Source organism: Antechinus flavipes, chromosome 2 (genome assembly GCF_016432865.1).
Source record: "Antechinus flavipes isolate AdamAnt ecotype Samford, QLD, Australia chromosome 2, AdamAnt_v2, whole genome shotgun sequence".
NCBI classification, from domain to species: Eukaryota; Metazoa; Chordata; class Mammalia; order Dasyuromorphia; family Dasyuridae; genus Antechinus; species Antechinus flavipes.
The window spans coordinates 619,278,214-619,304,991 of NC_067399.1; the positions used below are offsets into that span (position 1 = coordinate 619,278,214).

The 26,778-nt window shown below is 40.0% G+C and overlaps 1 protein-coding gene across 6 annotated transcripts in view; it reads left to right on the forward strand.

The window, feature by feature from the left end:
• ARHGAP22 (Rho GTPase activating protein 22) overlaps nt 1-26,778 on the forward strand; it is a 402,535-nt gene that overhangs the window by 282,872 nt on the left and 92,885 nt on the right. The window contains exon 1 of one of the 6 annotated variants that reach the window (XM_051981889.1): nt 14,960-15,258. The exons of 4 other annotated variants lie outside the window; for them this stretch is intronic. In XM_051981889.1, the coding sequence (XP_051837849.1) occupies nt 15,207-15,258 (52 nt within the window). In that variant the 5' untranslated portion in view covers nt 14,960-15,206. Of the gene's footprint in view, nt 1-14,959; nt 15,259-16,697; nt 16,778-26,778 lie in introns of those variants that run through there. One more of the 6 variants, XM_051981890.1, reaches the window with a different exon arrangement.

Here is a 26,778-nt window from a genome sequence, read left to right on the forward strand (position 1 = left end):
GACCAGAAGATCATTATACAAGGAAACAACAAGATTATATGATGATTAATTCTGATGGATGTGGCTCGCTTCAACAATGAGATGACTCAGACCAGTTCCAATGATCTTGTGATGGAGAGAGCCATCTACATCCAGAGTGAGGACTGTGGGAACTGAGAGGAGATCACAACATGGCACTTTCACTCTTTTTGTTGTTGTTGGTTTGCATTGTGTTTCCTTTCTCATTTTTTTCCCTTTATGATGTGATTTTTCTTGTGCAGGAAGATAATTGTATAAATAGGTGTACATATATTGGATTTTACATATATTTTAATATGTTAAACATATATTGCATTACTTGACATCTAGAGGAGGGGATGGAGGGAAAGAGGGGAAAATTTGGAACACAAGGTTTTGCAGGGGTCAATATTGAAAAATTATCTATGCATATGTTTTGAAAATAAAAAGCTTTAATAAAAAATAATAATAAAAGAGTAATAGGTTCCTCCTCACTGGAGATCTTCAAATAGAAACTCTCTAAATCTTTGTCACCTCTACCATAGAAGGGACACTTATTCAAGCATGGGGTGAAGTAAATGGCCTCTGAGGTATCTTCCAAGTCTGAGATTCAGAAACTTCAATTTTTTAATTTCTTTTTCTTGAAACAAATTGAGTCAAAGTGAGTTGGATTTTTATGTGCTATTTAATTAGTACTTACTAATTACTTTCTAATAAGATCAAGATTGAAGGAAGAATATCCATCATCACCATTGTTTTTAAGCATGGAAATACAAGAGCTTTCCTTAAAATTATAAATAGTATCTATCAAGAACTAAGGATGTACTGAAGTAGCCATTGGATAGAGTACTGGACCTATAGTTAAGAAGGCCTGAGTTCAAATTTATTCTCAGACACTTACTAGCTTCAGTCTCAGCTTTCTTATCAGTAATAAAGGATAATAATATTATTTATCTCCCAGTGTTGTTATAAGGATCAAATGAGATGATGTTTGTAAGTGTTTGGCACATGGCATGGCAAGTTATATATAAATGTTGGCTATTATTGTGGTGATGATTATTGTTAGTAACAGACTATATATTTGTTATTCAATCATTTGGGTTTTTTCTTGGCAAAGAGGCTGGAATGATTTGCCATTTCCTTCTCCAGTTCATTTTATAGATAAATATGGCAAACTGGGTTAAGTGACTTTTTTAGGGGTCACACAGTGAGAAAATGGATTTGAACCCAGAAAGAAGGATCTTCCTGATTCCAGGACCAGAACTCTATCTACTGCCTATCTGTCTCAAAGCAATACATAAATATCAGCAATGGGGGTGAGAGTTGCTGATAATAAGCAATATATAAAGGTTAGCTGTTGTTATCATCATCATTCATCAGGAGCCATGCTAAGTACTAGGAATACAAGTACAAGCAAAAATACATTCCCTGCCCTGGAGGAACTTACATTCTAGTGATCAAAGATGACACATAAAAGAAAATTGAGAGAGGTAACAGAAACTGCTCTTAGGGAGGAGATGGGGCTGGTAGAGAAGGTCCAAAAAAACAGGCAAAAAAAGCCAGCGAAGAAGGAAGTGGACTGGCTTGAGTGCTTTCCTTAAAATGGAGGCTCAGAGAGAAACCAGCCAAGTAGAGGAAGGGGTATAAACGGGAAATGACCTTCCAGTGTGAAAAATCCAAGGGCCAGAGAATGAGTGAGGGGGCAGCTGTCCCACACTATAGAGAAAGTCCAAAGGCAGGAGTGGGACCCAGATAGAGACCTCCTATAAATCTACTTTTTTTGGTTGAGGATGAATATTGTTCAGAAGTTACAGTTGTCTTTTTTTGACCCATGAATTTTTTCCCCTACCTTTCCACATTGAGAAAAGAAACAGACTTCTTAAGTGAGAAATATAAAGAGACCAGCATCCTAAAAGGAAGCATCATTGCCCTGACTGAGCCTACATAAGGAAATTGATCTCCTTTAGTAAAAGCCTTTTCAGGTCACCCTTCACGCTCCTGGCTACACCTCAGGTTTCAGTGCTCATGTCAAGAAGGGCACTCATGCGAGTTAGCTGCTCTAGTGATCGCTTTTCCAGATGCCTAATACCAAGGCAATAAAGAAATCAAAGTCAATCAAAGCAGCCCTTTTTTCTTACAAGTATGGAAATGACTGGTTTTGTCTACATCAATCAAGACAAGAAGTTTAACTTCCATCTACTCTATCATTCCTATTTTGCTTCTTTCCCTATCCATAGGTTGATAGATTTTTATTTTATTTTACAAACATCATTGTTGTTAAATAATGTTAAATAGATATTAAATCATTTAACTAGTTTGCTGAAAATAAAATAAGGAGTAAGTAGGAACCCAAACTGTCTGATTCCTTTTTTTTTTTCCACTCACATTCACTCTTATCATTGTCCTTTCATTATTCTGTTCCCATGGCAATGTCAGAGAGAAGTAAGAAGTCTGTATTATACGGTTTTTAGCAAGCCTATGACACTGAACCCCAAGTCAAAGATATAAAGTTTAATAAGGAGCAATGTAAAGTCTTGGGTTCAAAAAACAATTTCACTCATGTTCCAGTGAAAGTTCACTAATATTGATGACAATGTGACTTTGATACTTTGGCAGATCTATGACTTCACTGCTTGTTTGTTTCCTCTACCACTATAGATAGCAACCAATTGCACCTTATCAATTTTGGATACTTCTCATTTAGATTTTATTGTGAATCCCTCTTGGAAGATTCCCTCAATACATAGATGACCCTCTACAGGTTCTTTTCATTTTACTAAGATATCAAAGTATCACTGAGGTTCTCTATTTATTGCCTATCTTTGATAATATCTTCTCTGATACAAAGAAAATAAGAAGTTGATAATAATATACAATTTTAAAAATAATACAAAGGAAGGAGGAAGAAGTCTTATCCAATATTCTCTGTCCATTCCTGGCTGACCAGCTTCTGAGGCAACTCAAACTCTGACCCTACATATTTTAGCTCATAAAACATTTATTCATATTAGAAACATGAATTGTGACCATGCTTTTGCCTTTTAACCATTTTACCAAGCAATGAACTTGGAGACAACTCTTGAGAGGAGAGTGGGACATAGATTCTTCTTTTCTTCCATTCCCACTGCCCAGTCTTCAGTGCCTCTATGTTTCCTGTCATCTGGACTCATTTTCTAAATGTAGTTTTTTATTCTAAGATCCCAGATTCTACCCAAGAAAATCATTTCGCTCTTTGATCCATAAAGCAGCTTCTAGTCTGGGCTTCCAAAAATTATCATACCCTTATATGGCTTAGATGAGAAAATGTGACTCTGTCTCTGTCTCTTCATTTTTCTGCCTCTGTCTCTGTCTCTGTTTCTCTCTTTCTCTCTATCTCTGTCTTCATGTTTCTCTATCTCTGTCTCTCTTTGTCTCTGACTCTGTGGGTACGTGTGTCTGTCTCTGTGTCTCTGACTCTGCCTTTGTCTCACTCTATATTTATCTCTGTCTCTCCATATCTCTGCCTTTCTCTTGGTCTCTATCTCTTGTCTTTCTCTTTTTTATCTCTGTCTTGCTCTGTCTATCTTTCTGTCTATTTCTCTCTCTTTTCTCTTTGTGACTCTCTGAGTGTGAATTTCTCAGAATAGAAATACTTTCTAGAGAAATGCAGAAACAGAATTGTCAGTCCCATAAAATCATTGGCATAGGACTTTTTCACACATATCCCACGTGTTAAGAGAGGCAATATGCTTATTTTTCTCCTCGACAGCTCCCAGATCTAACCAACCACCCCCATATCCCCAATACAAACTGAGGAAAGATTGTAGTGAGAGTGCTTAGTGATATTTAAGGATGGAGAATTCAGTTAAAGGGTCAGGTTTTCATCTGGGCCACTAGATTAGATCCTGTTTCTCTTCCCTTCTCCTGATTTGTGCTGAATTATCCCAGGGTAGAGATACCCTGGGGCTCAGACAGGCTGGCCCTTTGCAAATTCTATTTCCAAACCTCTGGATGGACTGGTTGTCTCGTGGCACACGCTCTCAACCTAACTGTTTTATGGAGTGAGACAGTTGCCTCAGCACTTACTATAAATGGCCGATTGCATGGCCACCCTCCATATAATTCACCAGTGTCAGGCTCATTATTGATCATGACCAAAATATACATTCTGAGAAAATACAAGTCAGTAAGAAACTCCCTATGGCATTTGCAGAAAAATTATGTTGCCACAGAACTCAACAAGCAGGGATTGGACTATGACTCTGGCAAAAGCTGATTCCTCACTGCTTCAAAAAAAGCATAATATGAATGAAGCTGACCTCAGACAGAGTAGGAGTTACCCAACATGATGGCCTGAACCACTGGAATAATCCCCTTCCTGCCCTGAAATCCCATCATTGAGAGATTGATTAGAATTCTTCCATCTCCAAATCTCTGATTTATTATGAAACAACTAGGGAGTATCTGGGGCTTATTCTGGGCATTCTGATCTTAGTAGATGAAATGCTAAAATCACTTTACTTTGCTACATCATCTCATTAAAACTTGTATGGTCTTAAGACTATTAGAGAAAAAAATATATTATTTTGTCATTTAAAAAAAAATATATATATATATATATATATATATATATATATATATATATATATATATATATATGTCACTAACTGAGTTTAACGGATAGAGAGCTGACCTGGAATCAGGAAAGAATAAATACATTATGTTTATGATTCCTTACTTTAGGTTAAGCTGCTGTAGCTCTGGGAGGCTTACATGCTTTTATGATCCTACAATATGCATTGATATCAATATTCCCTCCAGTGAATTCCTCCAAGAAATGAAGGATTAAAGGGAATTTTAAAAAAGGCAAATAAAGCAGATACAAATTCAAAAAGCAGAGTTTGGTACCAGTCCAATGGACCTCTCTATATATTTATCAGCAAATTAGGATGCAGTGCAATAACTGATGTCTATAATATTGACCCTGACTCATTAGTCATAGCAATCTCAGTTGTGTTTGCCCATCTGATAGGTCTTCACATTAAAAGAATATTGTTTTTGGAGTTAGATAAGCTGGGTTCAAGACCCCCGTCCAACACTTAGTATTTGTGTGATATGGGTAAGTCATAATTTCTCTGGACTCCAATTTCCCACCTATAAAATAAAGGAATAGGACCATGGGGACTTGAATTTTGTGCTTCTAAGTTGTCTATAAAGGATTTACCTAATGAGCTCAGCAAATCCTTTCTTTATAGCAGAGGTAAACTTCAGCCAAAGCTGACTGATCAGAAAACCAAACGAGTTCCAATTAAATGTAGCTTGATTGAATTGTATTTTATTTTTCCTCCCTTGGTTCCCTGAAAGCTGCACAAGCAGGTTTCCCCGAAGGAAATATGAGAATGGCACAGACTAAGTGATCAGCATAGAAGGTGCATTAAAAGTGCATTATCCTAAGAGCTCTTCAGTAGCATCAGGAGATTTGCTGCTACTCCCAGCAAGGCTGATTTAGCAAATCCACTCATTTGGGATGACTTTTGCTCTGCCTTCTTTTCCAATGTTGTATATAGGCATGGGGGACTGGAAAAATAAGAGGCTTTTTCACAGCTTTGGGACTCATCTACTAAGTCATACGTGAACAGGCTGCTATTGGTAGAGGGAATTTCTATAACTCAGTAGCTGAAGAAATCACAGATCTTTTGCATATTCCCCTACCAGCTATAATGGCACATGGGATGCCCTGGCTTGTGGGAGGAAGGCAGTCATGGGTCCATCTGGGTTGAGCCTGGAGCTGGGACCCAAAGAAGTAGAATAAGATCTAAAGCGAATGGTTTGGGGGGAGTTAACCAAAACCATGACTAACTGACTAGCTGGTATATCTTCTTTGTCTACTAATGCTGCATTGGCTCTAGGAACTGAGGTGGAGGGAGAGGAAGGGGAGAAGCATAACCAGGAAGGAAGCAGAAAGCCCCAGGCCTGTACCATGCAGCAGATTCACTAGGAATGGCTGTCATTTTGACTTCTACTTGGAGGTCTCTAAAGACATGTGCTAGTGGGTCTATGAGTAACCCAGTTCTGAACAGGCAAACCAAAAGCAGCAAGAAAAGAAAGATTAAAGAGAGTTTCTTTAAAAAGCAAATAAAGCAGATATAAATTCAAAAAGCACAGTTTGGTACCAGTCCAATGGATCTCTTTATCCACCCTGGTGGTATCAGCAAATTAGGATGCAATGCAATAACTGATGTCTATAATATTGACCCTGAGTCATCAAGAAAAAGTCAAATTATGTCTAGTATCCTCTTTTGAAGAAGTTAGGGTATTATGTAGTACTTTCAGAAAATTTCCACAATGATTAAAAAAAAGCTTAAAGCAACTTGTCTTGCTCATTTCCTAAAGATTCTGGGTAACTGAAGCCTTATTCTATACTCACACTTCACAGATTCATCAGTTGACAAAGACCTAGCAGCTAATTAATTAATACATCAGAGAAGGTTTTCCCAGGCTTCCTTGCTATTGCTCTCTTCCTCCTCAAATTATCATTTGATAAGCTGTTGACAGTGTTATGTCTACTACTCCCCCACGCCTGGGATGCCCTGCTAAAACAAGATTTTTTGTTTCACATTCTGTGTTTGGATCCCTAAGCCTAGCACTGAACCTTGCATGTAGTAGGTGCTTAATATATGCCTACTGATTTGGATTGGTGCTTGTTATAGACTTTTTTCTTAAAGGACTGTCACATATAACTGAGCTGATAATGTCCCTTTTTTCATTTGTTCTACCTTTGGAAAACTTAAAAGGACAATTTTTAAGTCCCTTCTTGGTTCTTGCCACCCACATGACTGTCAGAGAAGGAAAGCAGCTATCTTGTCTCTGTAAAGATGGAACAAGTGTGTTACTGTAGGAGAGAGGGCAGCTGGTGGCGGGAAGATGGAGAGGAAGCTCTGAGCAGGAGGGAAATTAAACAGCCCTTCCAGCAACAACAAATGAACGGATGCTCCGATTCTCCACAAGCTCCCGCTGACAGAAATGAGAGGGAGGTGGCTTTGAGGGCATTGAAAGGAGAGAGGGGTTGGGGAATCACAGGGAGAAACTGGCAAAGCTATTCTCATTACTAGTCCAAATGAAGTTTAATTTATATTAATTAACTTCAAGTCAGAAGATGATTTGAGGACCAAGCTATTACTGAAATGGAAAAAAGAAAGAAAGAAACTGATCAGCCCTCTGTGCTGGTCCAGAGTAAGGTTCCGCCAGGAACTGAGAGTCCTCAGCAGCAGCATCTCTTTGCCCAGCCTTTAAGAGACACTACTCCTAGGAGGATGACTTGGGCTTTCATGTCACCCCTAAGAAATAAAGCTCTTCCTCCTAGACACAAGGAAAGCTCGGGCTTCTTCATGCTAGTCTAGGAGATACTTTGAGACTGGAATTGATGAGGGGAAATGGCTGTACGGATTTCAGCTTCTGGGCTGACTCTGATCCTCTGTAAGATGAACTATGGGCCCTTGGAGTGTTCCTGAAGTGAAGAATGCATGCATCTAGCCGAGGAGATAATTGCATTCGTTTGTGGGAATGTCAGATCCAAGCACTCACTCACCTGTCATCTAAGCACTCTGCCTTTAAGAGGTTTAATCAGAGCTGCCCTGTCTTATTCCCTTTCACCCCCTCTTGTCATCCAGAGGCATCTTGCAGAGACAACAGTTGATGTCTGCTTTCGGGTCTTCTGTGCCCAGTGGGATGCATTTGAGCTTCCTGGCTTGTTTCACTGTTCCCATTTTTAAGGTGTATAGTCTATGTGTATATGTCTATCCCCCAGAAACCTGGGGAGAGAAGATATGCTGGGGGCTGAGAATGAGATGCCAGCCACCAGAATATTTAAGTGATGAATGTAATGGCATCTGAGTATGTCAACAGGCCTTGTTGACAGTGACTAGAGGCTAATTAGCAGCTATGGAAGGGAGGGGGAAGTGGGAAGTGGGAAGGGAACTGGCTGGCGGATCTGCCAGCTGAATACATACAATTTTACTTCATGAGCCATTCTTTCTTATTTTAGATCGTTGGGAGTTGGTCTAAAGGTTTGATAGCTGAAGGGGGTAGAGGGAAGAAAGATGGGGAGAGGGGGAGGGAGGGAAGGAGAGAAAGAGGGGGGAGAGGTAGGAAGGGAGGAAGGAAGAGGGAGGGAGAGAGAGAAAGAAAGATGGAGGGAGAGAAAGGAAAAAGAAAGAGAAGGGGAAGAGATAGAAAGAAGAGAAGGAGAGAGAAAAGAGAGAGGAGAGGAACTGAACATCTAAATATTCAAAGACAGATGGAATATTGTTCTTAAGAAAAGAAGAATGTTTGAATGATAGATTTCGAGCTATTGCTCTGTATCTCTCCACTGCATTCTCACCCCCCACACGTAGAATGCAAGCTCTTCTTTAGAGATCATCACCTATAAGACCTTATTTTATGGGTAAAGAAATTGAGACTCATAAGGGTTAAGTGGCTTGCTTTAAGTCTCAGAGATAATCAAAAGAGTAGGATATGAGTGTGTTGCTGACTCTGAACCAATCCTGCAGAGAAGCACTGAGCTGCCGGAGCTAAGATGTGATGTCCAAATTTCCCTTCCCTCCTCCCCCAGCCTCCTCAGATCCCTCTACTTGCATGGGGGATTGTGAGACAAGAAACCTGGTGCCTGGGATCTTCTGGTTTTGATCAATGGGTCTCTTTTCTTAACTCTGCCTTTGTGGCTTTCTCATGGTGACATATTTCTAGCACAGCAAGTACCCTAGGAAGTATCTTACAAGAAAGGCGAGGGATGGAACCATCCATGAGGAATTCTCCCAAGTTTTACTCTGCAGAGTTCTTATTCTGGTCCTTCTGTCCCTGTACATTAGTCATTGAATTGGGGAGATGGGACTAGAAAAAAAGAGGAAAAAAAGAGGTACAAATCTTAGCAACAGTGGAACAAATTTCTAAGTTAATGGATTTCATTTCAGTCCATAGTGTCTTGTCCATCCAAAAAGACTGGGGCAACTTAAGGTTCTGGACAGCAGGCTAGGACACATGGAAATCATCATAAGGTTGAGGAAGATCTGAGTGTCAGGAATGAGAGTAGCAGAGCCAGAGTTAAAAGCAGAGTTAAACTGAGTGAAGATAGAGAGAAGATGGAGATGATGAATGAGTCAGTCAGAAGATAAATCAAATCAAATCAAAAAGCCAATTTATGGACATAGTTCCATTTTAAGACCTATCACTCAGAATCACATAACTCTCACCTATGCCCTGAATTCTAGGTCCCCACATGTGCTTCTGGGCACTAATTCTTTGCTTCCAGAAAGTATTTGAAGAACTCTTCACATTGTAGTTAAAACCAGTAAACTTGTTCTGCTTGGTCCCAGAAAATAAAACTGAGGGCACAGGCCCAGATTGTAAAGAGCTACATTTTGCTTATTAAGTGAAAACTTTCTAATACAAACACAAGAATTATAGAGTTGGAAAGGACTTTGGTAGCCACTCATTCAAGACTTCCTGGAATGGATTATTAATTAGTCATTTCAAAGTGGAATGAGCTGCTCAGGAGATAATGAGGGTCTTCCCTCAGCTCAGCTCTTCATCCTGGATGGCCTTCGGCTGGCCAGGCTGTATGTAGGGGAATGTTACTTAAGTTTTCAGGAAAGACCTGGGTTAATTGATCTTCCAACCCAACCATGCAGTGATTTTATGACTCCAGGGCCTGGAAACTTTCCATTTTAATCAATATTAGATCACACTAAGTTGTGAGTTTCTCATGTCCGCTTTCCAATACTGGTATTGTTTCAGAAATTTTTCCACAACTTATCCTGGTGAGTCACTGAGAATTCTGGGAAGCTAGTTACCTGACATGTCCAGCTCATAGAGCCAATATGTCTCAGGAAGTACTTGAAGCCAGCTTGACTTCTTGACTTGGAGTTCAGTTCTCTCTACTCCACATCACCTCTTACAATCATAAGCATACCTGATATTTGTAAAGTATCATTTTAGAGATAAGAAAACAGGGACATGAAGAAGTTAAATATTTTGTACAAGGTTACCCATCTAGGAAGGGTCTGTCAGAAGTGGAACTCAGCTCCTCTAACTCCCAGACTAGGGTTCTCAACTCCATATCCCGTACAAGCTTTAGGCTGCTCAGCCCTTGGTCCAGGAGCGCCTTGTCCGTGGTAAAGGTTCTATCAGACAGTAAAATACCAAAAAGCAGATAGGGAGGGAAGCGGGGCACTTGGGCAGACCCCTGAGGGATAATCCGCAGGAGATTGATTTTTTTTGTCCTCCTGAAACTAAACACCTATCACCTTATCACAGAGTCCTCTGATACTTCCAGCACGACATAAGCTCCAACCAAAGGGAGCCCTGTACAGAATGATGCTTACAGAAAGTATCCTGTTGCCAAGGTTTCAGCCAGAAATAAAGCAGAGACCATCCAGCCAATGAAAACCCCACAAAAGCTGCTTAACAGCACCTCAGGAGCAGCTCTGAGACTTTACAAGGGAAACCAGGCTGTCTTCATATATTTGAAATATGCTACACCTCAAGGCAAAGGGGGAAAGAAAGGCAGATAGTGAGCACAGACGCATTTTTGCTGACTACAGGGGAAAATTTCCATAATAGCTAAAGATACGTTGGACCACGGAATTGCTTCCTGAAGAAAGCAATAGAAACAGTCACTAGAGGCAATCCTAATTCAAAGCCTAACTAATTTTGCAAAAGCCAATGAAACGTTCGAGTGTCCTAAAAGCAGCCTCTTCCATTTGTGTACATCTCGTTTACCTCCTAGATTATATATACTGTGATTGAAAGCACCCAGCCATTTTTCATCCTCATATCCCCTAGCATATTTTATAGTTGTGATTTTCCTACAAAGCAGGTCTAACAGTATCACCTCTCACCTTCCCACTCAGGGTTCCCTGTACCTCAAGGATTGAATATAAAATCCTCCGCTTGGCTTCTGAAACTCTTTGCAACTTTGCCTTTTCCTTAATTTCTACTCCTCTTATACTTTTTTGCTCTTCACCTACTTTCACTTGATCCAAGTAGTCACGCTTAATACCATTTTCCACATAGGACATTGTCCCCCAAATCCCCTGGTTGTCAGTTCTTCTTGGGATACTCTGTCATACCCTCTAACATCTAGCTTCCTTCAAAACTCAGTTTATACTCCACATTCTCCAGAAGACTTTCCCCAGGTTTCCAACTTTTAGTGCCTGCCTTCTTAGAATACCTTCCATTATCACTGTGTAGTGTATACAAAATTATGTATATGTCATTTCCTTCAATGGGATGAAAGTTCTTAAAGGGCAAAGGCTATATATACTTTTTTCCTTTCTTGTTTCCCTAGTGCTTAGCACAATTCCTGTTAGGTAGGGACCACTTACAAAAAGCTTGTATATACATACACATACACACACACACACATACACACACACACACACACAGATAGGAATACAAAGGAAACCAATGACATTGAAATACAGTTATCAAAAGATTAAAAAAGCAAATTCATTGACTCCAAGTTAAAGTGATACTGAGAAAGCGATACATAGAAGCGAAACTGAAATTCCAGCCTTTATGAGTCCCTCTAATTACAATGACACACAGCCTCTTGGATATAATAAAGTTTTAACTTTTCCCCAAACTACACCATCCATCAGGAATGAGAACATCAGGTAGCAGCTCCAGATTGAGCCTCTGCCTACTCCATATTGCTGGAAGTCCAACCAGATCAAGTTACTTAGTGGAAAATTATTCTTTCTCAGCCAGAGGAATGGAAAAGGAAGAAAGTCTTAGGATAATAGACTGCTAGAGTCCTGAATGCTCTGATAGAGGATACTGGGAAGCAACAATAAGAAAGGGATATTCAAAAGAAATTGTCAAGGAAGCAGCGGTCACTGACTTTAAGACACTGTCTTAATGTAGACTAAAGAATATTTTACAGCTTTTTTTGAGCTATACTCAGGTGCCATCTCTTATAGGATGTTTCTCCTGACACTGCTGTCACCTCCTCACATCATCATGTATTCGCTTATTTGTGTACATATTAAATGTCTTTATAGAATCTAGGTTTCTTGGATGCAGAATTGATTTGTAATTATCTTTGTATCATCAATGGTTTGTTTATAGTAATATTTTATAGTTCTCTTTTTCCTGAGTATCAAATGGCTTCCACAGCACAATGAGAAAGGATCCCATAATTCTTAGAACACTACTACAAGGATGTCTCCATTATCCTTCTTTCTAAAATACATGGTTCAAAACCATAGTATAATGGGTCAGCCTATTACCAGTCTCTAAAACAAGGCTCTCTAGCCTTCTGTAAGTTTCCTACAGACAACTTCAGAATAGAAGTGACTATCCCCAGAGATATATGGTGACAGCTTTTGCCTTCATACTCTCACAACTCTATTCCTCTGCCTTCCTTATTATAACACCACAAGATGACACAACACAAGATGACCAAAAAACTAAACAACTTCTACCTTTAGAAATCAATCTGTCCATCTGTCCATCCATCTACCTAGCTATCTACCTATCTACTTATGTAGCTATTTATCTAATAAACCTGCATACATACATATGTTTACATATTTATACATTTGGATATGTAATTAAATATAAGCAAATATATATATATATAATTTTTAAAGGAGTGTTGATATACCCACTTTTCTCCAAGGTGATTCATGCAATCCAATGAGTCCTGTAATCAAAAATCCTCCCTCTCTTGGGTATTCACTGGTCTCACCAAGGTCTCTCACCTTGGATATTATCTACCCACCCACTCTAGATGTTGGATTCCACTGACTTCTCCTGTGAAATATTGGCTGAGAGCAGATACGACTTCATATTATCTTATAGCATATAAATGCCATGAATATCTTCTTCAATTCTGCCTCTGAGAATCCATAGCTTTCTTTCGGCTATACTCAGGTGCCATCTCTTATAGGATGTTTCTCCTGACACTTCTGTCACCTCCTCCTCACATCATCATGTATTCACTTATTTGTGTGCATGTTAAATGTCTCAATAGAATCTTGGTTTCTGAAATGCATAATGATTTGTAATTATCTTTGTATCATAAATGCTTGTAGATAGGAAGCACTTTTAGAAAAATGTTAAACCAAATTTGAGTTCAAAGACAACAAAAAGCTGGACTGGAGAATAAAATCTGTCAACTGCTACACAGAACCACATTTTCAACCTTATCCTCCCTTCTTATAATGCTATTTCCTGGTTCAAGTTTCAGTCTGAACCATTTGCTGTCCTTTGGTTTAGAGTGGGTTTTTCCAGAAATCTTCCCCTTCCCTCAGGAATTGCAATATTAAGGAATGACCCTGATGATAAGGGGCCAGAATCTTCTAAAGTCCTCATCTTCCTCCTTAGTGATTTCTTCATACTTTCAAGCTGATACAGCCCTACTATGAATCCCACTTGACAAGAATTCAGAAAAAGAAAGTTTAGGAGCTTATGATCATCAGATTATTAGAGTTGAGAAAAATCTTAGAAGCTGTCTAATCCAAACCTCCATTTGACATTTAAGGAAACTGAGGCCCACAGAGATTAAGTGACTTGCCAGCTATTAAAAACCTCATTTGAACCCTTTCTTCCCATTACTTTTCCCAATGATTCACATGCCACCATTCTCTTTTAACAGAATGCAAGTTCCCTTAGTTTCATTTTTGCCTTTGAATCAGCTCAATGAGCTGAGTGTCTGACACATAGTAAATTTTAATGCCTACAGATTAATCCACTGATTTATTAAAGTAATTACTATGTGTAAGGTACTAAAATAAGTTTGAAGGAGTACAACGATGAAAAAAAATGAAACAATGTATCCTGCTAGTTTATTCTTCACCTGTGTTCCCAAACCACTACACACATAGCCCAATCCCAATCCCCAAGATACTGAGGTCTATAAAACAAATCTCAGGAACAAGCCACAATGCCCCATATCTCCCCATGGAAGATCAACATAAATCAATTCTTCTTTTTTCATCTATTAATTTTTTTCATTAAAGTTTTTTTATTTTCAAAACATATGCATGGATAATTTTCAACATTCATTATTGCAAAACCTTTTTTCTCTCCCCTCCACTCCCTCTTCTAGACAAGGAGTAATCCAATATATATTAAACATGTGCAATTCTCCTATACATATTTCCACAATTATCATATTGTACAAGAAAAATCAGATCAAAAAGGGAAAAAATGAGAAAGAAAACATAATGCAAGCAACACCAGCAAAAAAAGTGAAAATACTTTGTTGTCATCCACACTCAGTTCCCACAGTATTCTCTCATGGCTCTTTTCATCATAACATCATTGGAACTGGCCTGAATCATCTCATTGTTTAAAAGAGCCACGTCCATCAGAATTGATCATAATATAGTCTTGTTGTTGCCGTGTACGATGACCTCCTGGTTCTGCTCATTTCACTTAGCACCAGTTCATGTAAGTCTCTCCAGGCCTTTCTGAAATAATCCTGCTGATCGTTTCTCATAGAATAATAATATTCCACAGCATTCATGTTTCACAATTTATTCAGCCATTCTCTAAGTGATGGGCATCCACTCAGTTTCCAGTAAACCAACTCTTAATAATGACTTTGGGCCATAGTCACTAACTGTGAATTAGATTGATTTCTAGTGAATTTGGTCATGGAAGCATTAAGAGAGAGTGTTTTAGACAAAGTAAATGTAGTGGGGGGAGGGGATGGAGTGCCATTACAAATAATGTGGAGCAAACAACAAGAACGAATGGGGGATTACAAGGATCACTCTTGAACTTCCCCAACCTGCCGGGTTCCCCCTCTCTCCCACCCCTTCATTGCCCTGCCCCCACCCCCTTCGAGCTTCCCTTCAGCGGTGTTCCTGTTTGTGGCAGGTGATTAATGCCGAAGTTCTGGTGGAAAAGAAAGAGGGAGGGAAAAGCCCCTTCCTCCCCGAGCTGTACTGTACATATTGTTATGGAAATTGTCCTCAGCCCCCTGAGCCCGGTTCCAGAGGTGGCAGCAGCAGAGTGAAGCCGAGGAGAGAGCGCTCTCTGCAGTGCCCATCGGGCCACTCCACAGGGCTGGTCCGCTGCCACGGGAGCTCTGTGCTCATCACCCGGCGCCTCCCAGAGCCAACACGCTCCTTCCCTGGCTGGCTCGGGCATCTGCTCCTGTGACTTCGCAGCCAGTGCGAAGGAACCCGGGTTTTGGCTGCAATCTCACCCCTGCCACCACCATGCCTTTCTTCACTGCCAAGTATCTTAAAAAAAGCAAATGCCTCCATAAGGGTAAGTCCCATCGGGCCCCGTCAGTGGGATAGCTAATGCCTGATGCGTGTGTGTGTGTGTGTGTGTGTACACGTACGTGTGTGTTCTCTTTAAGTCAAACGGGAAGGACATTTCTAACACACCGTGCCATTGAACTACAGGAGTGTGGCAGGCAGGCTCACAAAGGGCTCCTGGGGGTGCGGTGTTTGTTTCTCGGGCATTATCCTGCAGCATCTCGAATTCAGCCGAGCTCAAAAACCAGGCAAGGAAATTAACCCTTTCCGCATTACCAGCACCCGTTGGCTAGGACAGGATGGAAATCAATGAGACAGGCTGGACAAGGTAAGATCGTGTGTAGCTTGGGGAAGGGGGTCTTTCAGTAAGGTCGCTGAGCTCCGCGGAGGAGGAACCTGTAGGAATACTGGCGTAGGACGGCCGCCGGCCGAGGGACCGTCGCTTGTTTTGACTTTTTGCAACAAACCGGGCTGAGAAATGAACCAGCGGTGCAGCTGTGTGATGCTTCTGTCTCCTTCGGTTTGTGGAACTGGGGATGCTGAGCGGGATCTAGTTCCTGCGGCTTCGATGGGGACTTTGCTTTCCCCCTCCTTCCCCTCCCCCTCCCCTTTAGGAATTCCTCCAGGCAATGTTTATCCTGCGTTTTATTCAGATAATTCCATGGTTTTCCCTTCTGCATTGTGCTTGGAGTTATGGAACAATCCACTTCCAGGGGAATCCAGCCTTCCCCTAGTGGCAGAGCATGCGATCTCTTTCAAGGGCTATACTTTCTGTCTCTAACCCGTTACTTGAATGTAGTCCAACCCCGTGAGGTGCCTCTGAAGGAAACTGAAAGGTAGAGAGTTCGGTATTTTTTTTTTTTTTTAAGAAAGCCGGGATTGCGTTTCTCCACCCTCTCTGAGAGAAAACGCTTTCCTTAGAAGTAGTGGGGCATTATCCATCAGGCAAGACTTCAATGGCAAACCACAAAGTCAGCCTGAACCGGGAAGAATGTCAGGGCTACAGACAGGAGCAGTCAAGCCCATACCTGTCCAGTGGATTTAAAAGGTCTGAAATTGCCTTCAAAAGGCTTGAGAGGGAGTGCCAGGGAGAAGATGGAGCACCGGCCTAAGGCTCCGGCTCTTGAGTGTCATTTTCAGCAGGGCTGGAGTTCCGTGGGTCATGTGAGACATCTCATCTAACCTTCCCTTGCTTTTCTTGTTACTGTCACCCAGCTATGCTCCCACACACAGTATCCTGCGTCCTTCTAGGCTGACTCTTCCAGAACATAAGCTGCTGCTGCAGAGCTGTCTGCTTTGGCTTTGGGGGACTGGCAGTGAGTTGGCCCAAACCTATACTCTTCCTGACAGTCAGTCAGAGCAGTTACAGAACAGAGGTGTGAGGATGGAGGAGAGGGAGGGATATTGGGTCATATGGGAAGGAAGCAGCTTTCATTGTATCTTTGCATGAAAGAGGCTGGGGAATTACCAGACATGGACATCTTTTTAAATACAGAACAAATTTCCCCTTCACCTCAAGGAAGAAGGTACAGTACAGTCCTAGTCCTTGCTTTTAAATGCAGTGGGTTTGGGGAGGCTCATTTTAAAGCAGCTAGATGCTCTGAGGTGGGAAGCAGGCAGCACAAATACTGCATAGTAACCCCTGTTGATTTGCTGCTATTGGACCAATATGTGGTCGGGGACGTTGGTGAAAACATTGGGATGGGCAGGAAAAAGTGGCCAGGGCTGAAATATGAGCATATAGGGACGGGAAAAAGAGCCAAGTGCAAAAATGCAAGAGGGTGGAAAGTGGGGTAAGGTAGCCCAGGTATGGAATTAAATTAAATTGAAGTGTTTTTCTTTATTAAGTAGCATGGAAAGAACAGAAGAGTAAAAACACGAGTGTAACAAAACATACTTCTCTCCCCTTGGTAGAAAGAGAGAGAGAGAAAGAAGAATAGGAGAAGAATACAGAGTGTATTGTGAGATGCAGTTACTATGTCATATATTTTTGCTTAACTGTTTTTCTTTGTTAAGAGGGCAGGTTCAATTCTAGGGCTGGGGGAGGGAAAGGGAAAGGGAGTCTCGGGACAAGATTGCATCCAGATATGACTGATATAAAAACAAACGGCAGTCTTAAAATTGTAGTCTAAACCTTTTAATTAATTAAAAACAAAAAGAAATGGAAGGCAAGAGATTAGAACTGTGGGGTCCAGATGGTGCCTGGACTGTTAAGGCACCATTGCATCATCAGAATAAGCCTAGGTATAAAAAATGATGTTTTATAGCCTATCTGAGAGAGAAATAAAAGCTAGGATACGACAGAAAACAAGGAATATCTTAGGTGAAATCACTTAGGCAAAATCTACATAATTGAGTGGTGGGGAAATCAGTGGAGCCACATGGAGAACAGTTGGTGACCTGAGCATATTGTATACTTTCCAAGCAATTGTTGTGACATTTGTCACAGCCCAGGAAGCCAGAATCTTTCCTTTGGGTACTCTTAAGAAGGAGAAAGAGGCTCCTGAACTTGAAAAGTGCTGAGCAAAAGTCAAGGAATAGATTGAGTGTATTAATGGTGACTCTGAGTATCTTCATAAAAGGAATCCCTCTCCCTCCCCATCCATAGGATTAGCTAAATGATAGTTGTTGCTCCTGGGTAATGAGCTACTACCCAAATACTTGGATTTACAAGGGCATTACTTATAGGATAACATTGAATCAAGTCATGGGAATATTAGGAACTGTGAGTTCAAGTATGATCCAAATTCCTAGTTTAGGGGCATTTTATCCTGCTCGATTGAAATATTCTTTGGTGAGGGAAGAAGGGAGGGACCTCAATTCAAGCTGTGCTCTGGTATCTCCTGATAGTGATGTGACCTTGGGTTTCAGATGATTATGCCAAATGGAATGTGAATTCATACAAGTCCTGCCAATTCAATTCAATAAACATGTATTAAGCACCTACTATGTGCCAGGCACTGTGCTTAAGTGGTGGGGGTATAAAAAAAAAGCTTACAATCAATCTAATGGGAGAAAAAAAACATAAACACAAATATACAAAGCAAGCTATTTATAGGATAAATAGAAAATTAAAGGGGAAAAAACTAGAATTAAGAAGGATTAGTCCATCTATAGTTCTCCCCTCCCCCAAAAAAGCATAATGTCTGTAATATCCTGGGCAAATGATTATGCAGCCCCATCCATTGATAGGGAATTCATTATCTCTCAGGATGGACCATTTCACTTTCAGACATCTCCAATTACTGAGAAATTTATCTTTACACTGACCTGAAATTTGTGATCCTGAAACTTCTATATATTGATACTAGTTATGTATCACAGAAACCAGGAAGGAAGAGAAGGAGAAGGAATAAAAAGAAGAGGAAGAGGAGAATGTCTAGCATTCATATAGCACTTTAAATTTTGAAAAGTGTTATCAGATCCTCATAGCAAACCTGGGAGGCAGGTGCTATTATTAGCCCCATTTTGTAGATGAGAAAATTGAGATTGAAAAAGGTTTTTAAGTCAAAAAGGTCACTAAATATCTGAAGCAAGATCTAAATTTGGGTCTTCCTGACCTAAAGCTCAATTCTCCATCCACTCCTCCACCTAATTGTTTGAATAACAACCTGCCTGACCCTTCTTCAACATCATAATCTCTTCAGTATTGGAAGATAACTATAATGTCCACCTAAGCCTTTTCTTCCCAAGTTCTTCAGTTCCTCACCAGCTTGGGAAGTCAGGTGTTTCTGCTTTATTTAGATCTTCTGACAAAAGCTGAATGATCATATGCTGGGAATATTGGAAATGGGATTCTTGTTGAGGTATAGGATACAGGTCTGAGATTGAGATTCTTCTGAGAAGGTTTTGCTGACTCCCACAAAGGGCATTTGATTGATAGCCACTCACCAGTCGCTATTTGCCAATCCTGATACCAAACTTTCTATCTCTGCTTCTCTCTCTCTGGCTACCTTTCTCTGTCTGTCTCTCTGAGTCTCGGTATATGTATGTGTTTCTGTCTCCCTCTTTCTCTCTTTCTCTCTCTCTGTATCGCTATTTCTTTCTCTATCTGTCTCTTCCCTCCTTCTCTCTCTGTGGGTATATGTATACATATATATCCATATATATATATATTCATATGCGTATATAATTTTTTACCTCAGATGCTTAAAATTCAATATCCTGGACCTGTTCCAATCACAGTCCATTGCTAGACTAGCCTAGACTACAGCCTCGCCCATAACACCTTCTTTCCACATACTGCTCCTCTCTCTATTCCATCAACCCATTCCTTCTTCTCTCCCTCCCTTTCCTCCCCAATATGGAATGGTAGAATGTTACAACTGTATGAGACCACAAAGGTCATCCAACACAGCTCCTTCATTTGAAAAGAGAGGACATTAAGCATTGGGATTTGCCCAATCTCAGGCAAATTACTGACTGGAAGAGTTAGATCTGGAACCACACTTAAATAAATCATAAATCATAGACCAGGCTGGAACGGAGATCATTTTGTTCCTTTGATTTATAGATGAAGATTCTGAGATCCAAGAGGTTAAGTGAATTGGCCATGATGACACAGGTAGCAGAGCCAGAATCCAAATTCAAAGACTTATGATACCAAATTAGCTAGTTTAGTGGTTCTCAAATGTTTTCTTCTTAGGGCTGCTTTATTCTCTTAAAAATTATCAAGGACCTCTCTCCAAACAGCTTTTCTTTATGTAAGTTTTACCTGTTTAATGTTTATAAAATAAAACATCACTTATTAAAAACAAAAAAGAAAATTAAAATATTTTAATATTATTACAAAAAATCATTTTGACTCCCCAGACCCTATGAAAGGGTTCACAGACCCCAGACCACACTTTGAGAACTGCTGTGCTCTAATCCATATTGCTGTAGAATCTCAAAGTTGTCAGTGACCTCGGAGAGCACCAGTCTAATCCCCTTGTTTTTACAGATGAAGAAACCGAGATTCTGAGAATTTCAGTGATTTTTCTCAAAAGCACACAGCTAGGAAGTGGCAGAGCTAGGGTTCCAGTTCCTGGCTCTGTTTATCCCATCCAGTAACTTGCCTCTTAACACTTCTGTGTTTGGCTTTGTTCACATGAATACCAAGTGATAATTTTGTAGCACTCTTAAGTTAAGTATCCAAAGAGGTTTACATATGTTGCCTGTCTCATCTCATTCTCACAGTCTGACTGAGATATGTCAGTCCCATTTTACAGAGAGGAAGAGAGACTTAGAAAGATTAAATAAGTTTCCCAGATCCACACAGTAAATTTCAAAGGTAGAGTTTGAATCCAGATCTCATCTGACCTCAAATCCAGGGCATTGCAAATAGAGCATGAGGTTAAATAATAAGTGTATGTGTGTGTGTGTGTGTGTGTGTGTGTGTGTGTGTAGCCATACATGCAGATAAATATTGAGTGTCTCAAAAATCTCAGTGCCATTTGAAAGCTTTAACAGCTTAGGGTATGTGTATATTTGTGCCGTTAGTCAGTGTTTACTGGGTTTTGCTCCATCATCATTCCTCACTGAATTCTCACACTCCTTCTTATAGCATGGAATTTGATATAGGCTTGGTCCACTTTGGACATTTTCCAAGGTGGTCTATTACTGGAGGCATCAGAAAGGGATCTCTTCCCACAGAGTGCTGACCTGTGTCCAATTGTGTTTGTGCTGTCTGAGTGGCGTGGTCTCATTATACCATGGCCCCATGCCTCAATGTATTGCTATGGAACAAGTTTCTGTGTATTTCCCTAACAGGGGAAGACGATACCATAAAGAGAGGTTGTAGCTAGCTGATTGGACAGCTATACCAAGAGAATGCTAATATATGCACCTCAATCTGGAGAGGGTACTCTCTGGAGCCAGACGCCAAGGCTCTGAACTTGGCCCATGCTCTCCCACACTTTTATCAGAGATGTAAATGAAGGCACAGATGGCCAACTTAGCAAATTTTTGGATGGTGCAAATCTGGGAAGGAAAATGAATATACTATGTGACAGAATTAGGATGCAAAAAGCGTTTCCACAGGTTGGAAAAATGAACTCCTTCGAGCAAAATGTAGTTTTTTAAAAAAATTTTGTTTGTGAGTCACTTACTTTTCATAGTTTGTCCTTTCTCCTCCCAGACTCATCTAATGACCTTGTTTTTTCAGATCAGAAAAGTGAGGCTCAAAGAAATTGATTTTTCCCAAGGCCACACAGCTAGTAAACGGCAGAGCAACATTTATAACAAAGAATAAACACAGAAAAGAAAAACAAGATAGCCCAGCAAAATCAATCAGCACATCAAAAAGCAAATCCTGACATTATATGTACTATTCTACATCCATAGACCCCAGCCCATCAAAAAACCCTGACATTATATGTACTCTTTGACATCCATAGACCCCAGCCCATCAAAAAACCCTGACATTATATGCACTATTCTACATCCATAGGCCCCACCTCTGCAAAGAAGGAAAGAAGAAGGTACCTTCTCATATATCTTTTTTATGACCAACATTTGCTCGTTATAATTTTAACTTTTGGTTTCTCAGCATTTGGTTTTGATTGCCTTTTTGTTCTTTTCATTTGCATTGGTGTAGTCATAGTATATATTGCTTTCCTGGTTCTGCTTACTTTACTTAACATAAGTTAATATAAGTTCTAGGATTGTAGATTTAGACCTGAAAGGGACCTTCCTGTCCCGTGAGTCCATATTACACGTGACAAAACTGAATCACAGAGAAATGAATTCTAGCTATGGCCACAGAAATTAGTAAATGCTTAAGGCCAGATCTTCCTGACTTCAGCTCTACTGCCCTATCAATTAGGCTACACTGCTTCTTAATCCATCCATAATGTGATAAAATGTAACAAGAATGAACCAGAATAAAATCTTCCATTTAAATTTAGAAAATCAATTGCGCAAGAAAAGAATGAGGGATGTCAGTAGATATTTTTGGAAGTATGGAGATAAAAATTAGACTTGGGTTCCACTATTCATAGTCTGGAAGAGAGATTTCCTTTCAGCATTTCTCACCAAAGGAGAAAGCTTAATGGTCTTTTGAATAGTATTAGGCAGGGGATGGTGTGTAAGTCTTTAACATATGGAAAATCTGGCTTCGCTGCCTAGTGTGAGAACAATAAAGAGAAATTAAGTTGATAGTGACAACTCCAGTAGCCTCTAGTATCAAATAAAAACTTTTCTATTTATCTTTTAAAGCCCTTCTCATACCTTACCTTTGCAATCTGATAAATTATTTTCCTTGCCACCCTAGGTTCAAATCTTAACATTTTATACTTATGTGACCTTAGGTCACTTTCATCTCTCTTGGACTCAGTTTCCTCATCTATAAAGTGAGAATGTTTGAGTAATTTTCCCTCTAAGATTCCTTCCAGCTCTGAATCTCCGACCCCATGACCCTGAGTCACCCATGGAGTAAATAGCTGTCATCAGTATCTAGGGAATTATCTGATGGAAGCAGAGCTGTGACTTGGCCACCACTGAACTTGGAATCACAGACCCCAGTTAAGTACCATTTGTTCCAGTAAGCAGCATCCATCAGCAACACTCAAGAGCAGGAAGCAGAGAGAGAGGCTTGCTTTTTTAAAAGCAGAGACTGCCTGACACTCCCTGCAGGGAACTGATATAATTTCTTGACAATACACCTCTGAAGCTCTCTAGAGACGGGGATTTGGGAAGCAATAAAAGTACATTATTAATTTTTCTGAATTGTGTTTATTATCTAATACCTTGTGATGGAAGGAATCTTCCACTAACCACATCACATTAGTCCTTCTGAGCGATGGGAGCTCTTGTTGTTGTTTTTAACTAAATCAGAAACATGGAGAAGCCTGTAATTGAAAGAGACTTTAAAGGTCACAGTCCAATCCCCTACCTATATGACATTGCTAATGAGCTGTCATCCAAACTCTGCCTCCATACTCCTAGTGACAAGGACCTCATTACCCCAGTAGATAATGTATCAAATTTTTTTAGCTGCTCTAATTATGAAATGGTTTTCCCATGTATCCAGCTGAAATTTACCTTCCTGTCATTTGGATCCATTAAACCTAGCTTAGCTGGAATTGAAACGTTCAACTCTAGGTCAAGGGCCACTAGGTGGCACCACAGTGCATAAAGTGCAGAGTCTGGTGTGAGGGCAATGCTTCTTCCTGAGTTCAAATCCAACCTCAGATATTTATTAGCTACGTAACCCTGTTTTCCTCACTTTCGTCATCTGTATAAAGAGCTGGGGAACGAAATGAGGAGCAGTTTCAGTATCATTGACAAGAAAATCCCAAATAGGGTCACAACTGAAAATGACTAAACAAATCTAATTTCTCTTCCATGTGATAACCCTTCAGGTAGAGACAGCCAGGGGATGCAACGGCAGAGCCTTCTTCGCATGTGGGAGGCAGCAAGTGCAAAGGCCCTGAGGTGGGAAGCTGTGCTCGAGGAGCAGCAAAAAGCCAGAGTCAGGATTCAAAATATGACTCCCCTAAAACGTCCTGCCCACATTTCTTCATCTGCAAGTGCAAGCAGGGCTGTGGTCCATAAACTCCAACTCTTTTAGGGATGGACACTGGTAAATAATGTGGGTGAAATCATGTGGTACAGTGTGGGACGTGGAGATGGCACCCTAGGATTCAGAGCTGGAAAGGACCTTGGGAATTATTTAGTCCAGTCCCTCCTTTTACAGATGAGGAAACTGGGGTCCAGAGAATTTAAATAACCTTTCCACAGTCTCACTGCTAATGATCAGTAGTACTGGGATTATGTAGTTACAAGAGCACTGACTCTGGGATCACAGGAGCTGTTTCAAATCTCTTCTTTGAGTTAGTATGGATGTTGCTTACTGGAATAAATGGCACTTAACTGGGGCCTTGGTTCCAAGTTAGTTTGGAGGTCTTTTGTTGAGTTAGAGGTGACTCTAAATCAAATGCCCCTTCTGCTGTATTGCATTGCCCAGGCCTAAATCCTATCTCAGAAACTCATCAACTGCAAATGCAGGCAAGTCACTGAAAGTTTTATCTGTATCCATAGTAATACTCCTCCCAGGAAGATGGGACAACAGTCGTTGCAATGGCAGCCTCATAGAATTAATATGGAAAAACTGCATTGCACACTTTAAAGAGCTTTATAAATGTGAGTTATTATTCATAGAATTAACTTTTACAAAACAAGCTTAGTGGAATAATAATAAAATAAATATAAATCAGTAAATAGATAAGCAAACAGAAAAGTGAATAAACAGATATATAAAGAAATGATAATAATAATAGCTGGCATTTATATAGTGCTTTAAGGTTTCCAAAGTACTTTACATGTGTCATTTCACTTAATATCAATTCACATATGGACTTCTTGTTACAGTGTCTAGGAAAGCATGCTGGCTCAAAATTTAATAATTTATTAAAATTAAAGAGTTTACCTATTTGGAAAGACTGACCCAAGCCCTTGTCTCCTAGCTGTCTAAGGGTGGGGCCAGTGTCTTTTATTTCTTTCCTATCTTCCCACATGGCCTACTATAGTACTCTGCTCACAGAATGTATTCAGCACATGCTGTTAACTGACTGACTCATCCTTTGTAAGACGGAAAGATTGGCAGTCTCAAGAACCACTCCATTCCTGCCTGATGGTCAGCCAAGCTGGCAAAAAGCCAGAAAGTCTGGGAAAAGTCTGATACATATCCACATTTTACTTTGCTAAACTGAAAGAAATCTCTGTCCATGGAGAGGATCTTCAGATTCTTTGTGGGTTTTTCCCCTTTAGCCCTGCCTTTATTATCACTAATCCAAAGACAAGGAACTGGAGAGGATTCCATTCTCCAAGTTCTGGGGCTCTGGAGCTATTTATTCCATTATGCTCCTTCTCTACAGGCTGAAGAGAAGATGAGAATTTGGCCAGACGTCTTCTATAATGTTCAAAGGCCCACCAAAGATGGACACTCCTAGTATTATCATCCGACAAGGCAATTTCTGGGGTAGAAGCTGTAAGAAGCCCTTTTGTAGTATTATTTGAAGGGCTGAAATTTAAACATATATAATCAGCCCATAAGTTTCAATGAAATGCAATGATTAAGAATCTTCTAAACAAATTGTGAGCGTGAATAATCCCCTATAGAGTATGGTAAATATGATGAAGACATAAAAGAATGAAAAGAAAAAAAAATGTTTCAAAATGAAATAAACAGAATTGGTGAAAGAAAATGCATTTGAAACTAACTGATCCACTAATTCTCCCGAATAACCTTTTCCTTCTCTAGAATTGATTGCACCGGAGCAACATTATGACATTGGATAAGTAGGTTGTTTTTTCAAGGTCACTAGACCATAAATTATGATTTTCAGCTTAAAAACTAAGAGACTAAACTGTCTCATGGGTAAGATAGGAGACTACAAAAAATTTTTAATTCTATTTGAATGCCATCCCAATCTCTCTACTATGAGATGATTACTACACTAAGTCCGTTTGGGATCAATCCTCCATAGTCAGAGAGCCACTTACTTTTCCAACAGTGACCTCTGGTGGGTAAAGAAGCCACCATCATTGTGGGTCCTAAAGTTAAGACTAATAGAATCTCAGCATAACTCTCTAAATCTGCATGTAGATCCAGGCAACTGCAGTCAAAATACTGATTTTAAGGGACAAGATTTGATGCTCTCAGGGATATGGTTAATAATAATTATTAGTTGCTGACTCTTTGTAATCCCATTTGGATTTTGGTTTTTTTTGTTTTTTGTTTTTTGGCAAAGACATTGGAATAGTTGGCCATTTCCTTCTCCAGCTCATTTTACAGATGAGGAAACTGAGGCAAATAGGGTTAAGTCACCTGCTCAGGGTCACACAGCTAGAAAGTATCAGAGTCTACTTGACTCCAGTCCTGACACACTCTCTACTGTGCTACCTAGCTACCCTTCCTGACTCCCAGTCCGACACGATTCCCTCCAGTGCCTCTGTTAGCGAAGCAAGAGATTCATGAGCTAGCCCAATGAGCTTTCTCACTGGATTTGGAATTTTTTTTTTGCTTTATTTTTATTAATTTTTTTTTGTTTTTAGTTCACTTCCCTGTTTTCTTTCTCCTCCTCCACTCAGAGAGAAAGAAAAACATAAGGCAAAATTAGTTGATACATTGGTTGAGTTTAATAGGGCATTCAGTGTTCTGAATCCATAGGCACCCACTTCTGTCAAGATGGAAGAGAGATGCATTTTCATATCTTTTTTCCCCAGATAAGCTTATTTTTTATAATTATGCTGGGCTCAGTTTCAACTTTCAAAGAATTGGTCTTATTCTTTCCGTTTCCTCATTGGAACTTAAATGCAATTTAAGAACTATAGGACGTATGGAAAGTAAAAGCCAGATTTCAGCTGCACAATTGGAGAAGTCACTGGAAGGACAAGAGAAGGGTGTTCCCAAAGGACCTAGAAAAGAATAAATAAAGAGTTCTTACTGTCCTTCCTTTTAGTTCCTGGAGATTGTTAGCAACAGGAAGGACTGTATAAGAAGCCTTCTTTCCATGGCTAGCCTATGGGAATATTTAATCCTCCC